We start from the raw sequence: 14,647 nt of genomic DNA on the forward strand, positions 1-14,647 counted from the left end.
CTGCTCTAACATACAGAATTGGGTAAAATAAAGTTTCATTCATTTAAGTAAGTGCCGGACTGTTGGACACCATTTAAGACACAAATACAAAGCAAGACTTCAGTTTGTTCTAGACTTTAGTTTGTAGAAGACTCTTTACACGTGTGTGTGTGTGTGTGTGTGTGTGTGTGTGTGTGTGTGTGTGTGTGTGTGTGTGTGTGTGTGTGTGTGTGTGTGTGTGTGTGTGTGTGTGTGTGTGTGTGTGCGTATTACTTGAGGGCCAAATGTCCCCACAAGTATAGTAGAATTTGAGAAATAGACATTCCAAGAACTATTTCCTGCCCCCCCCCCCCCCCCCCCCCTAAAAAAAAAATCACAGCACGACACAAAGTGAGCTTGTAGATCGGCAATGTTTGGCTTCAGACATGGAGTTAGACAGTTTTAGGCAAAAAGCTTAAATAGAATCCATAAAAATTGCTGTCATAAACTTTTGAAGTCATCACAAGTATAGTAATACAAAGTGTGTGTGTGTGTGTGTGTATGTGTATAGAGAGAGAGAGGGATAGTGGGGGTTGAGGGGCTGCAAGTCAGCAGCCCACCACAGTCCATCATGTCAGAGGTCAGGGTTCAGGGTTCGAGGGGGTCAGAAGTCCTCCTCGTTGCTCCTGGAGTCTCGGAGGTGTGTGAGGCCTCTCAGCACCTCCTCCCTGCTCCTCCTGCCAAGCTGCTGACCTCCTCTGCTCCTCACGCTCACCGTGTCGCTCACACGCTCCTTCTCCCCCACCACTGCATGGGCACACACACACACACACACACAGAAAGACACAAACAAAACAAATATTAACCAATTAAAGTGCCTGAAGAAGATTCAGTGGCTATTGACAAGGGAAGTTTCTGATGAGGAAGAGACTGAGGTTTTCATACCATGATAAATGAATGTCATATTGTTGAAATATTAAGCTTGTTTGCCGTTTATTGAGAACAAAATAAGTATTACTGAGGGCAAGGTCAATATAAAAGTAATAGCCAAAATATGGCATTTTATTGACTTTTTGATCCAAAATGACCATGACATTGACCTTGTACATGTGGCCCTGACCGTGAATTGCTTCAGTCGCCTCAGAAATCGATTCAGGACACCAGAAAACATACTTTGATATCAAAATCACCCAAATCGACTTATTAGGTGCTGAGATGTCATTCACTATTGCACCACATGTTTTCATCATACAGTATATCAGATTTATCAGATTTGAGTGATGATAACAAGTAGTCAGCTATGTTGACATTGCTATCACGCAAATTTGTAAAGTACATACATGTAGCAATACAAAAATCACATGCAAACCTTGCCATCTCTAATGGTACCGATATGGAAAAATGTGGGGTCTGGCCCATGGACCAACTAGTATCCCCACGCTGGGCTACACCTAGCCTGTCGAGTGTTTTAAGTAATGGAATTACGGCCCAAGGAAGTTACATTGAGGCTTTACAGAGCTGTTCCCAGTGCATGAAACCTGTGTTGCGATTGGTCCGGAAAAAAACAAGCTTCCAGGGGAAGTGCATACGAAGTCCCGCCTTATAGACAATCTCTGCATTAGTTCGTTACCTTTTCTCCTCGGAGACGAGAAAAGGTAAGGCTATAGCATCCCTATTCTGGGGGGAATATTTGCCAAAAAATAGCCCATCTACGAGCTCAGAACGCATCACAAACTTAGGGCTGGTACACACTGCAAGACATTAGGTCCGATATTGCTGTCGCCGACATTTTTTGGCGCTCGCCGACAAAACCTCCCGACCTGACGCAGATCGGCCTTTGATCGGCGAGATAATGCTCTGTGTGTGTGAAAGGCTCTGCGACCCGATGTGGCCGCGATTCTCCGCTCTGCGACGGCTTTCCGACCGTTTTCAGATATCTAAATTGTTAGATATTCAGATCTGTCTGGGACAGGACAACAGACAATATCATACACTATGAACGGGGCTGCGAGCACCTTGGGAGGAGATGCACGCTACAGCCAATGAGAGCACATTACAGCCACCGTGGCTATGGAAGGTCGGTGGACCTGACCACAACAAACAGATCCCTCACACAGTTACCGTCCAGTCCTGTATTAAGTTAAACATTATTATAAAACAGAATGAGAGTGAGCAAGCGTGCTCAAAGGGGGGCTGTTTATTTGAGACTATTGCACTGAGGAGATAGAGAGACAGAGAAAGACACAGAGAGTGAGCGGTGTGTGTGTGTGTGTGTGTGTGTGTGTGTGTGTGTGTCTCGTAGTCTGTGAGTGTTGCCAGATTTTGCGAGAGAAATAAGCAACCAACTTTGTGAAAACAAGCCCAACAAAAGCGACTATGAGCACTTCAAGCCTATATACAAATACATTGGATACTTGAAAATAGATGATCTACAAGCTCACGTTGTAGATAGGCTATTTTTAAAGAAGATATTTAGGGGGGGGGGTTGTGGAGTATTTTCCAAATCCACACAGATCTGTATGGGGGTCTATGGCACAACATGTTTTCATCTGCGCCTCTGTGGACAATTAATTATTATTATTAATTTGGGGGTCCTTGCCATGAAAATGTTTGAGAACAACTGGTTCAAACAACATTAGGAAACAAGGCCAAAAAAGCAACTACACTTTCAAGCAACTTTACAGAAAAACAATCCCAAAGTCGCTTATAATAAGCGGACATGGCAACTCTGTCATTGGCATAGACTGTATTGGCCGCTTCTGCGCTCTTGACGTGCGAGCGAGAGAGAGAGAGAGAGAGAGAGAGGGGGGAGAGGGAGAGGGACATATCACGGGATACGTCGATTAAAATGAATTGGAATAAACATAAATGTATGTATTGGGTCTGACTCTGGAGATAGCATCCTAGTGAACTATCCTACAGTGTGTCAGCCCTTGTCGGGGATCAATCGTGTTGGGAAGACCACAACGATATTATGACAGCCGATTTCAAGAAATAAACTCCTGCAGTGTGTTATGCTTAACGATCAGATGACCCCCCGACCACTTTAAGGTCTTGCAGTGTGTACCAGCCCTAAGCCTTACAACTAAGCATTATTTGTGTATAGATTAAGTATAGACTGTTTAAGTGGTTAAAACATTAGTAGAAAGAGATGAAAGCTGTTATTCAACCATCATACCCAGTATGTAGTTATACTGGGCCAGCTGGGCAGAACGGATCTTCCGGTTTAAGGTGGCTCCCTGGTCTTCATTCACACTGGCCATGAAGCCTGCTTCACGGAAGTCCTGGACCACCTGAAGAGATCACACACACACACACACACACACACACACACACACACACACACACACACACACACACACACACACACACACACACACACACACACACACACACACACACACACACACACACACACACACACACACATTGATAATGTCAAGCAGTAGATTTTATGTTTGTTTTCAAACAATAAAAGTCTGGTTTAGAGTTCTCAATTTAATGTATTCATTCATTGAGTCCTAATACAAATACAAGTGCTAGCACTGCGTGAATGTTTCCAGTAGACAGGTAAGTCTAACACATGGAGTATAGGGGTTACATAAATCAAACACATGTATGGAGACAGGCAGGTAAGTACTAAACAGTTTTAACTTTCTTACTTTGAAGTGCTGCTACCAGCTGTAAGTCTGACACTATTTACTGAAGCTGTCTCGCTGGTGGGGAAGTGAACTGACGAAAGAATGCATTCAATGTTTTTGGCTCATACACTATGGAAACGCTGTGTCTTTCGATCGTCCGTTGCAGTGGTGGTTTATTAGCCTGATTATCAGCCTGAAGCTGCGTGGAGCTTCAGTCTGACGTTGGCTCCAGTGTAGTCGATTACACGGGGGAGGGGATTAGAATTTCCCTAAACCAATCACAAGAGATCCACGGATCCGCCTACATCCGACGTCGTCCCACAGCTTGTTTTAGCAGATATTCGCTGATTGGCTCGTTGTTAGACCCACCCCCGACTCTGATTTGACAGTTTTTTTTTCTACCGTGATTTGATCACAGCCCACCAGTGGGCTGTGATCAAATAGATCCACTGACCTGCTGGGCATAAGGCTCATTGTCGCCCCCTACAGGGATAACCATCACCTGCGCTGGAGATAACCACAGCGGCCTAGAGAGAGACAAATAGATACATTATAAATATTGTATAAATATTCATGGGTAATAGAGTACCAAAGTACTGATATCACTCCAGCTACCCCTGGGTCACGGAAGTATTTTTTTTTGGAAACCCCTTAAGGAACAATGAGGGTCCCTGGACCCACATTTTAGACCCACTGGTGTAGCAGAGTGTTTCCAGTGAGTCAACATGCACAATATCAGCACCCCGACTCTGTTCGACCAGAATGGAACAGAGCCTTCATTAGTATCATTGGTAACACCTGTGAAGGTCTTCACAATATGGCTGCTGTGCATAGAGCCTATTCTGTCAGGTATGCGACTCTGTGGCATCTGTGGTTGGAGAAATTTGTACTTTTCACCGTCAGTCGATGCTTCATATCCATACGAGTAAAATCACAGGGCTCATTTGTTTCCTTTTGGAACACAACTCTTACAGGATGCGATCTAAGATGACCCTATGGGATTTTCAATAGAAAAATGTACTCAGTGACCCAGGGGGATAGTGGCCTCTAGAGGCAGTGACGTCAGACTACGGTTCTCTATAGCAGAGGTGTTACAGTCATTAATCCACTCACCATTTCCCTCCAAAGTGTTCAGCCAGGATGGCGATCATCCTCTCCACTGATCCCAGCACAGCTCTGTGGATCATTACTGGTCTGTGGTTCTGCCCATCCGGTCTGAGAGACAAACAGCATGGGTCATGGTTTGATTGGAGGTCATGGTCATGATTGAAAGCAACCTTGGCCCACTTGCTCCAAACCTCAAACCCACGGTTAGAAACCTGGGTGTCACCTTCGACCCAGACCCCAACTTCCAGCATCACATCAAGGAGGTCGTTCAATCAATCAGTTTGAAAATCCTACTCACTACATGTAAGGCCAGGCTAGGTCTTGCCCCAGCCTATATCTCGTACCTACACCCCCCCTACAGTATGTGCCTGCACGTGGTCCGAGATCCTCAAACCAAGCACTCCTGGCCATTCCAGAAGGTCAGTTAGATTCAAAAGGTCGCATGGCCTTCACCTTCAGGGCCCCTACGCTTTGGAATGCCCTGGCCCTGGAGATCAGGCTCACCGAGTCTGTCCCCCGGTTTAAATCCCTCCTTAAAACCCACCTTTATAGATTAGCTTTTAATGCCCACTCCTAGTCGATTATTCTAGTCTATCTCCGCCGGTCTTGCACCGATATGAAAGTGGTTTGTACATGTGCATTCCTGCATTGTTTTCTGCATTGTTTTTAATCTTTCTTTGTTCTGTTTTTTTGTACCGTTTTCTTTTCTTGTTTTCTTTGTGAAGCAGAGCAGAAGAGACGTTTTTTGTTAAAATGATTAAAAATGTTCCAATACTTTCAAGATTTAAAAAAGATTGTTTCAAAATAGTGCAAGCTCGCAGCACATCGCAGTTGTGAGCTTGTATATCTGCTATTCTTTAATAGCCAAAGTATAAAATATGGATGAAATGCTTAAAACTATTGTGATGCTGTATTAAAAAACTGTTCCAAAATAAGAGGCTGCAGGATTCTCCTAGCGCCAAAAATATTTTAATAAATGGCATGTTTTAACTTTAAAATACATAAATACATATCCAGTACATTGGCGGTGACGATCCTTTTGGAAATGTACTCGATATTATTACCTGTAACATAGACTGACAGAACATGAGAAGGGCAAGAGTTCAAACATCCTTCAAAGACAAGATGTCCTTGAAATGTATTTTCTATGAGCAATAAAGTGTAGCTTACTGATTGAAATAAACAGTAGCTTCTCTACAATTTAGGCATTTAGCAGACGCTCTTAACCAGAGCGACTGTACCATGTACACAATATCTAAATAACATTCCATCTACATTTTACATTGTGGTCAAGAAAAAGCAAGCCCGTAGTAACGAAAGCACTCTCACACACACACACACACACGCCTTGCCACTCTCCTTGGCTTCTATTCTAACTTGGATTTTAGGCTTCAAAGACAGAAAGACTTACAGCACAACAACATCCAGTCTTTCTTTCTCTAATTTCTCATAACTATCTCACTTTTGTCCTTTATTTAGGTAGAGATAATATTGGACACGTCCAGTTGCTGATTTGGTCCAAAGTCTGCAGACGTGTTAATCACTTTAGTGAGAAATTAGACCCGCAGAGAAGAAAGGACCAATTAAAGCCAAATTCATTTTATTGCTCGGTCGCGCGAGGAAAACGGTCGACCTCCGAGGCCGAGCTCAACAATGCGTCGCATCCGTGACGCATTGTGAGCTTGTAGGTCGACCGTTTTCCGCATGGGACACCGTCACACGACAAAGTATGAATCTGGCTTAAGACAGAGCAGTAGGAACGCATTGGGGTGTGTAGCCGTCAGAGCACTAAATGAGGACATGGGCAAACAATCCAAAAACTAAAACAATAAGGAATGGTACCACTGACAATGACTCATTCAACGTACAGTATATACACTGGCTCCTTTGCACATCCGTTTGGCACAATGACTCTCTCTCATGTATGTGTATGTTACAGTTCATGTGGGAAAAGAAAATACCCAATCTACCAGTTTACACAGTGTCGATGTGACGCGTTGTGAGCTTGTAGTTAGATTATTTTGACGTACCCCCCACTTCAGCTGGTTCTGGTTATAATAGACACACACAAAAACATTTTTTATCACAGAACTTCACAGGTTGTGGGAAAGTTCAGGTTAGGTAAGGTTCTGGGTTACCCTTCATAGTGGAACAGAGCCATATGACAGACAAGCAGCAAGACCAGTAGAGGTCATAGTCCTGAAAACAGGGAGCATGGAGGCTTAACCCATTTTGGGCGGGAACCTCTATTTGTAACTATACCTTTCAGGACGGGAACCCCTTTTGGGGTTGTTGTTGCTATGTACAGTAACAGTATATAGCAACATACATTTGTTGTAATTTTTTAATACATATTTGAAGTTTTTCAGAAAACTTAGGTTAGGATTTAGAAGGCGTTTTTAGAATCGGGCTCAGGTCTAAATGGGTTAATGAAATAAAGACAGAAATCAGGTTAAGAGTCACTCCGCAGGCCGTCTTAAAAGGCTCATTACACATCTGAGAGCAGCTAAAAGCAGGCACACACGTGTCTAATCTAATGCACACACACTCTCTCTAATCCACACTCAGATTACACCGAGAAATGGAGCCGGGCACATTAGTCAAATTGATCTAATATGCTCTAAACATAGACGGTAAACAATGTAAAATATGAATACATCTCATGTCATCAATGCATTATTTACCAAATAAGAAATATGTGTGTGTGTGTGTGTGTACTCTGCTAAAACTGATCCTGGTTAAGCCGTACCGGGTCATAAAAAAACAGATTGATGATCAATCAACTCTATTCAATTATCCTCCATTTTTGGAATAAACACATTTGACATGTTGACAGCAAAGTGGCTCCCCTGCTCTCTCTCTGTGTGTGTGTGTGTGTGTGTGTGTGTGTGTGTGTGTGTGTGTGTGTGTGTGTGTGTGTGTGTGTGTGTGTGTGTGTGTGTGTGTGTGTGTGTGTGTGTGTGTGTGTGTGTGTGTGTGTGTGTGTTTGGGGTTGCCAAAAGCATCAACGCAAATGACAGTACATGACTGTACATTTTGTTGCCCTGATTTTTGACAAAATGACAGATGACCTCTTAACCAGTCCACTGTCTGTCTCTCCTACACTGTCTGTCTCTCAGCTGTCCTACTGTCTGTCTCCCCTACACTGTCTGTCTCTCAGCTGTCCTACTGTCTGTCTCTCCTACACGGTCTCCCTCTCACCTGTCCTACTGTCTGTCTCTCCTACACTGTCTCCCTCTCAGCTGTCCTACTGTCTGTCTCTCCTACACTGTCTCCCTCTCAGCTGACCGTCTCTCTCTTATAGTGGACTACCCACCTACTCAGCTAAATAAATAAAACTTAATTTTTTCCACTACAATGTTTCGATGAATTGAGTACAAAGGACCCCAATGGAAACAAGCCACAGGCTTTCTTGGGTTTAAAATCCTCTTAGCAGACCTTGTATTGAACTGTACTTTCCTGTGCTTTTTTTTGGGGCAAACTGCTAATAAAGTATTCAATCAATCAATCAATTCACAACCAACTCACCCAACATACTGCAGATCAAATCTGATTGGCAGCTGGAAGTCCAATTGGATGGTGGCACACTGGTGCTGTCGACCAATGGCGTCTTTGATCAGGATGTCTATCTAGAAAGACAGAAAGAAGAGAGAGGGTGAACTGGGCATACTGGGAGGTCATGTTTTGTTTTATAACCACTTGAGCCCCAGCATCCATATTCCGTGGGGGAGCCAAAAATAACAGATCTATAAGCTCACAGTGCATGGCTTTACTACCTGTTGTGAGCTTGTAGTTTGGCGGTTTATGTCAAAGAGATTTGGTGTCGACGGAAAAATACGGTCCAAATACAGAGCCAACTCAGGTCCAGTTTACTAAATCTAGAGGGGTTAAATAAGTGGTTAAATCTAATTTATTTTCTCTTTCATCCTGGACATTAAAGCTGGCTAGTTAAAGGTGCTGTAAGTGATATTTCGTTAGTGTGTTTAGAGTTAGAGTGTTTGTTCAGAAACAGGGGTCCCTCTTTATTAAACCGAAAAGGCATTTTCAGGTCAGGATAACAATTTAATCCAATCAGGAGAGAGAACTCTTCCAGGATAAACAAGTGAAGCTGGAATGATGAAACAAACAAATGAGCAATGGAAAACAACACAAGCTGATACAATATCGTCGTGGGATTCTCAAATTGATATCCCCATCTTAAAGAATAAATACAAATATATATATTTACTAAAAAGCTAGAGAGGGGGACACCTGTGTTACTGAACACTGTTACTGATTACGATCAGAACATAGAACTTAAATTCAAAACAAAAACATTTTTTTCATATTTAACAAATACATTTGACTTACACCCCCTTTAAAGCTAAGAGTGTTTGTTTGTTTGATTGATTGATTGATTGAATACTTTATTAACACGTTTGATGAAGGTACAGTAGAACAGTCAAATTAAATAAGCTATGTTAGAAGGATAAGTCCCCAGGGGCTTGTTTCCATTGTGGTCCATTGTACTCAATTCATCGAAAAAAGGCATAGAATACGTACAATACTTTACATATCAAAAACAATACCAATAGATTCATGTACAGAGAAGAGAAGAAAAGGGTGGGGAGGGGAAGCCACCAGGGTAGGGTTCTGTGTGTGTCACAGATTGTTTATTTGTTGAGCAGGAAACCGAACGGAACAGAGTGCTTCGGTTGTTCACAGAAACATTAGTCAGCCTACATGTTTGAGGTCAGATCGCTCACACACACGGTCAGCCCAGAGCTGCTAATCTGGCTAATAAGTGGTGAACACAACCTCGTTAAGATGGCTGTCATGGAATGTATGGTCTTGGAAACACGGGTTGGCTGACGGCTGTGTGTATGTGTTTGTTTGTTGTGGAACGGAATGTGTGTGTGTGTGTGTGTGTGTGTGTGTGTGTGTGTGTGTGAGGGGAAAGTGTGTGTAAATGTGTTGTGACCAATGATGCCACTGGTGTAAAGTAACTAAGTACATTTACTCAAGTACTGTACTTGTAAAAAAATATTTTGAGGTATTTTTAGCGGTGCCAACCGCTCTACGTTTGACTCTGTCTGCGTGTCCGTTTGTCTGAGCACGGGATGTCCGTTTGTCTGAGCACGGGATGAGCACGGCAAAGAAGCAAACAGCTATAACTTCAGTTTGCAGCATGCCACCAAGTCCAAATTTGGTATGTGGACTTAGACCACCAATAGGGACGAGCATGAATTGATGACGTTATCAAAGAGGGGTCCAGGGACCCCCAGCGCCCGTATGAGCACGGGATTTTAAACAGCTATAACTCCAGTTTGCAGCATGCCACCAAGTCCACATTTGGTATGTGAACTTAGACCACCAATAGGCACGAGCATGAATTGATGAAGTTATCAAAAGGGGTCCAGGGACCCCCAGAGCCCGTATGAGCACGGGATGAGCACGGGATTTTAAACAGCTATAACTCCAGTTTGCAGCATGCCACCAAGTCCACATTTGGTATGTGGACTTAGACCACCAATAGGGACCAGCATGAATTGCTGAAGCCCCGCCCCCTCTGTCTTCCCATTGGCTGGCCTTCAAACAGCCATAACTCAAGTTCGCAGCATGCTATGGAGTACACATTTTGTACATGGACTAAAGCCAGCAATATGGACGAACTGTAATTACTTAAGCCCCGCCCCCTCTGTCTGCCCATTGGCTGGGCTTTAAAAAGCCATCATTCCAGTTTGCAGCATGCTACCAAGTACAAATTTGGTAAGTGGACTCAGACCACCAATAGGGACGAACTGAAATGAGTTAAGGCCCGCCTTCCTTCACACAGGGTGTGATTTTTACTTTAATTTCCAGTTTTCAGTAATTTTACTTCTACTACACTACAGAGGCAAATATTGTACTTTTACTCCACAAAAAATATTTGAAAATACTTTTTTTTACACTTTGATTATTATTGCAAAACACACTAACCACACGCTAACCACTAACACACAGCCCTATATACATTTCGGCGACACATTGTGAGCTTGTAGATCTGCTATTTTCAAAATATTTTTTATTCATTTTGAACTTGTGAAATGGGACATCATGCACAATGGGTACTTTTGTACTTTTAAGTATGTTTTGATACCAATACTTTTGTACTTTTACTCAAGTCAATTTTGAATTCTGAACTTGTAACAGAGTATTTCTACATTGCAGTATTGATACTTTTACTTAAGTAAAACATGTGAATACTTTTTCCACCACTGCCACCCATAAGCCATAAGGCAGAGAACTGTAGGAGGGCGGGAAAAAATGTATAAGCTCAAAGTATCATATGACCTCCTGAGACTGTTTATGAGAAGGAAGGCACTGTAGCAGCTCTGACGATTTAAACCTTTTTTATCTATTTAGTACAACAGGTAGACTAACTAGTTAGATACTAGTCCGATAACGGAACTAGTATCGGAAAAGCTGCCGATACTGCTTAAAAAATGTACTATTTACATTATCCTTTTACTAATTTGTAGCTGCACTTTAACAATTAATGACGTATTCCTAAATCAGTGGTTCTCAAACCTTTTCATTTCAAGGACCCCCATAACTCTGAGTGTGTACAAATGGAACCAAATGGACGCATAGGGTCCATTTGGTTCCATTTGTACGCTCTCAGAGTTACAGGTAAACGGTATCAACTAATACGGAAGTTCGGAATCGGTACATCTCTATGACTAACGTTTCAATGTCAGAAGTACATCAGTCTCGAGTCTGATGAAGATGTACGACTGACATCGAAACGTTAGTCTACCCGTCATATTTTGCACCTTCAACAAAAAAGGCTTATGTATACACAGCATATAGCTTATATACAGTAAACTGAATAATATTTAGAGGGCCTATTCAAGAGTTTAATAAAGCAACAAGCCACAAGAGACTGTGGATTTTAGAACAGCTAAGAGGCGTGGTGGAGCACAATGCAGGGCGGAGTGACTCTGACCATCTCAGCCATTGTAAAAATTGCGGTAAACCACAGCTTTGCATAGCATATTATTGCTTTTCTACAACGGCTATCAGATATGGCAACGTGAAAATAATAGACGTAAGCGTTTTTAATATCAATTTCACTGCAATCATTTCTAGAAGAAAGTAGCCCCAGTGACTGTCTGCACAAAAAAAGGAATTTGCTGTGCAAATGGAGGGAAGATACTGAACGGTACTGGCTTGTTTTGAAGTGATACAAAACAAAAAAAACAATGCATATGTTGTGCAATCTTGTACACAGGATGAAAAGGAGCACTCCTCTTTAAGTTGCCATAGTAAAGGCTCAATCACAAATGGTAATACATCATTTATATGGAACGAATATTGTGAACAAGACGTTGGTGTAGTGATACATGTGGTCCAGGTGTGTGTTTATCGAGTATTTTACAACAGGACTCTGCCATTCAGAATCACGGTCTAGGACTGTCTATTTAAGGATGAGTGTTTAATAATGGACGACCTTAAACAAAGTCTATGCCGAGACAGAGTCGTTATATGGGTACAATAATATGGCCTTGACCATTCCAAGAAGAGACAGCCGGTTAAACATTTTCTGCTTTTGTTTTAATCGGTATCGGCCCACAAAATCCTGATCTCTGTGAGAGCCAACTATTTTCCCGACCTCCACACCAAAAAACTGTCAGAGGCTAAAAGTCTGTTTTCAAAACTAAATTATAAATGCAGTACTTAATCCTCTGGTTACTGCACCGCCACGATTTACACTCCAACAACTTTAGGGGACTTTAGGGAAATTGTCCCTAACAGGTTGTTACGGAAAGATTGAAGGAGTAGTTCACCCAAATTACTTATTTTCTATCAATTACACACCCCATGAAGCATTGAATTCATGGCGATTTCTTTGTTTTTGTCGCATTCCATAGGAGACTCAAAGTAGACTCTTTGAATCTCCTTCCGGAAATACACCTGGTCATCAAATTATTGTCTGAGGAATGCGTAAAAAACTAACACATCTCCATGCCATTCAATGCTTCATGGGCTGTGTAATTGATAGAAAATGTGTCATTTTTTGGGTGAACTATTCCTTTAATGAAAAGAAATTAAGAACAATTTCTAAAAAAAATATAGAGAGAATGGATTCAAGAAAAATAAAATTGCACGGCATAATATTGCTAGTTTGACGACTTCATAACTGAAAATAGCATTGAGAGCTTGTAGGCTGATTTCACAGTGCAACATGCTTTAATACAGGACATGCTGGCTTCCACGGAATCCAAATGACTGAAAACAGTCACGCCGACTGAGAACTTTAATCCATGTAGATGACATTAGATCACACACTTCACCTGGCTTCTTCTATTGACCATTCTGTGTCCCCTGTGTCTACTGCCGTCTCATTTCAGTTGTTGTGGCCTGATATCGTTTCGTCACTGCTGGGTGGGAACATGTCCGAAATGTTACATTTTCCAGGAAATGGGGGGGAAAACATGACCAGTGTTCCAATGGATCCAATGTTGTTATTTAGTCACAGCCTCGTTTGAATAGTTTTCATTGATTCAATATGTATAAAAACCCACAGACAAACTTTCACCTTCACGTTCAAAATAGCAAAGCTAGCCGATCGACATGCTTGTGAGCTTGTAGATCGGCTATTTAGTGTAACACTGTAGTATGACAAAGTAGGGCATTCTTTTTTCAAAAACACATAAAAAGTTGAAATATGGAGACGAGGTTTCTCTGCCCCGACAGCAACGATATGAAAGCCGCAACCTGCTTGCTTGACACTGTTCCCTCACGCCTCCTTAAAGAGGCTTTTTGGACAGTTTGGGCCTCGGCGTCCGTCCAGTCGATTATAAACAGCTGTCTTGGCCAGGGCCGTGTCCCGTCATATTTTAAACACGCTGTGGTTCGGCTCATTATTAAAAACACAGACCCTGACCCCACAGTCCTCACAGAGACCCTGACAAAAGTTCTCAAAAAGCTTGTATTTGGCCAACAACAATGCTTTATCGATGACAACTCATCCCTACAAGTGCTCCAGTTTGGGTTCAGAGCACTACTTTTTATCATTTTTTAAATTTAGTTTCATTTAATTTATGGTTTTACAAACGTGATTTCATTTGTTAATAGCTTTTTCCTTTTTTCATATTCCACTAATGAAAAAGAGCAGGAGTAAGGACATCTTATTATACCTGTCCCTATCTCCAAGCATAACTCAAAATCGAATAGCTGTCAAATAATACTCTAATGCTTACTATGTAAAAGCAGGAAATAGTCTCAAGCTACAAAATAATTCACCATCAACCAAAGAGAAGGGCAAAAAAAGATGGATTTTAGGTTTTTTACCATTCAAAGTACATAGCCGTGAATCTGTGCTAATAAAAGTAACAAATAACTGACTTGTGGACTCAGGTGACTGTGCTATTTCAATGCTGCTCGACCTCAGCGCTACGTTTGACACGGTCGACCACAACATTTTAATTTCACAACTTCAACATGGGGTTGGCACACCGGGAAAAGTTTTAACCACTTAAACCCCAGCATCCTGATTGTGGGGAAGGCTTTCGCAGGAAAATAGCCGAACGACAAGCTCACAATGCGTTGTGAGCTTGTCGATCTGCTATTTCAGCGAAAGCCTTCCCAGCTTCCCCACAATAACAGAAGACAGAAAATACACTAGTATAGAGCCATAACATGGGGTTTAAGTGGTTAAACTTTCTCCTACCGAGAACACAGAACCTATTTCTGTTGAGATCAGATAGGATATCGTTTCATCTTCCCCCTGATCTCCCTCACCTACGGGGTCCCCCAAGGGTCAATTATCAGTCTCATACTATTCTCACAAATCTTGCTGTCTAGAGCAGATTGTGAGAACAACGAGCCTCAGTTCCTAGTTTGTCTAATTACACAATTGCTAATTGCTACACTAATTACACAATCTACATCACACAATTCACACAGCGATGAAATTA

General features: G+C 42.1%; 1 protein-coding gene across 1 annotated transcript in view; it reads right to left on the bottom strand.

Annotated features, from left to right (window-relative positions):
• Nucleotides 1-130: 130 nt before the first annotated feature.
• Nucleotides 131-14,647, bottom strand: part of tars2 (threonyl-tRNA synthetase 2, mitochondrial) — a 34,123-nt gene continuing 19,606 nt past the window's right edge. The window contains exons 14-18 of the mRNA XM_084053715.1: nucleotides 8,235-8,335; nucleotides 4,713-4,814; nucleotides 4,054-4,126; nucleotides 3,137-3,251; nucleotides 131-765 (exon numbers count right to left, since the gene is read on the bottom strand). Of these exons, the coding sequence (XP_083909841.1) occupies nucleotides 623-765; nucleotides 3,137-3,251; nucleotides 4,054-4,126; nucleotides 4,713-4,814; nucleotides 8,235-8,335 (534 nt within the window). The 3' untranslated portion in view covers nucleotides 131-622. The remainder of the gene's footprint in view (nucleotides 766-3,136; nucleotides 3,252-4,053; nucleotides 4,127-4,712; nucleotides 4,815-8,234; nucleotides 8,336-14,647) is intronic.

This window comes from Gymnoscopelus microlampas (assembly GCF_963454915.1).
Source record: "Gymnoscopelus microlampas genome assembly, chromosome: 3".
Classification (NCBI taxonomy): domain Eukaryota; kingdom Metazoa; phylum Chordata; class Actinopteri; order Myctophiformes; family Myctophidae; genus Gymnoscopelus; species Gymnoscopelus microlampas.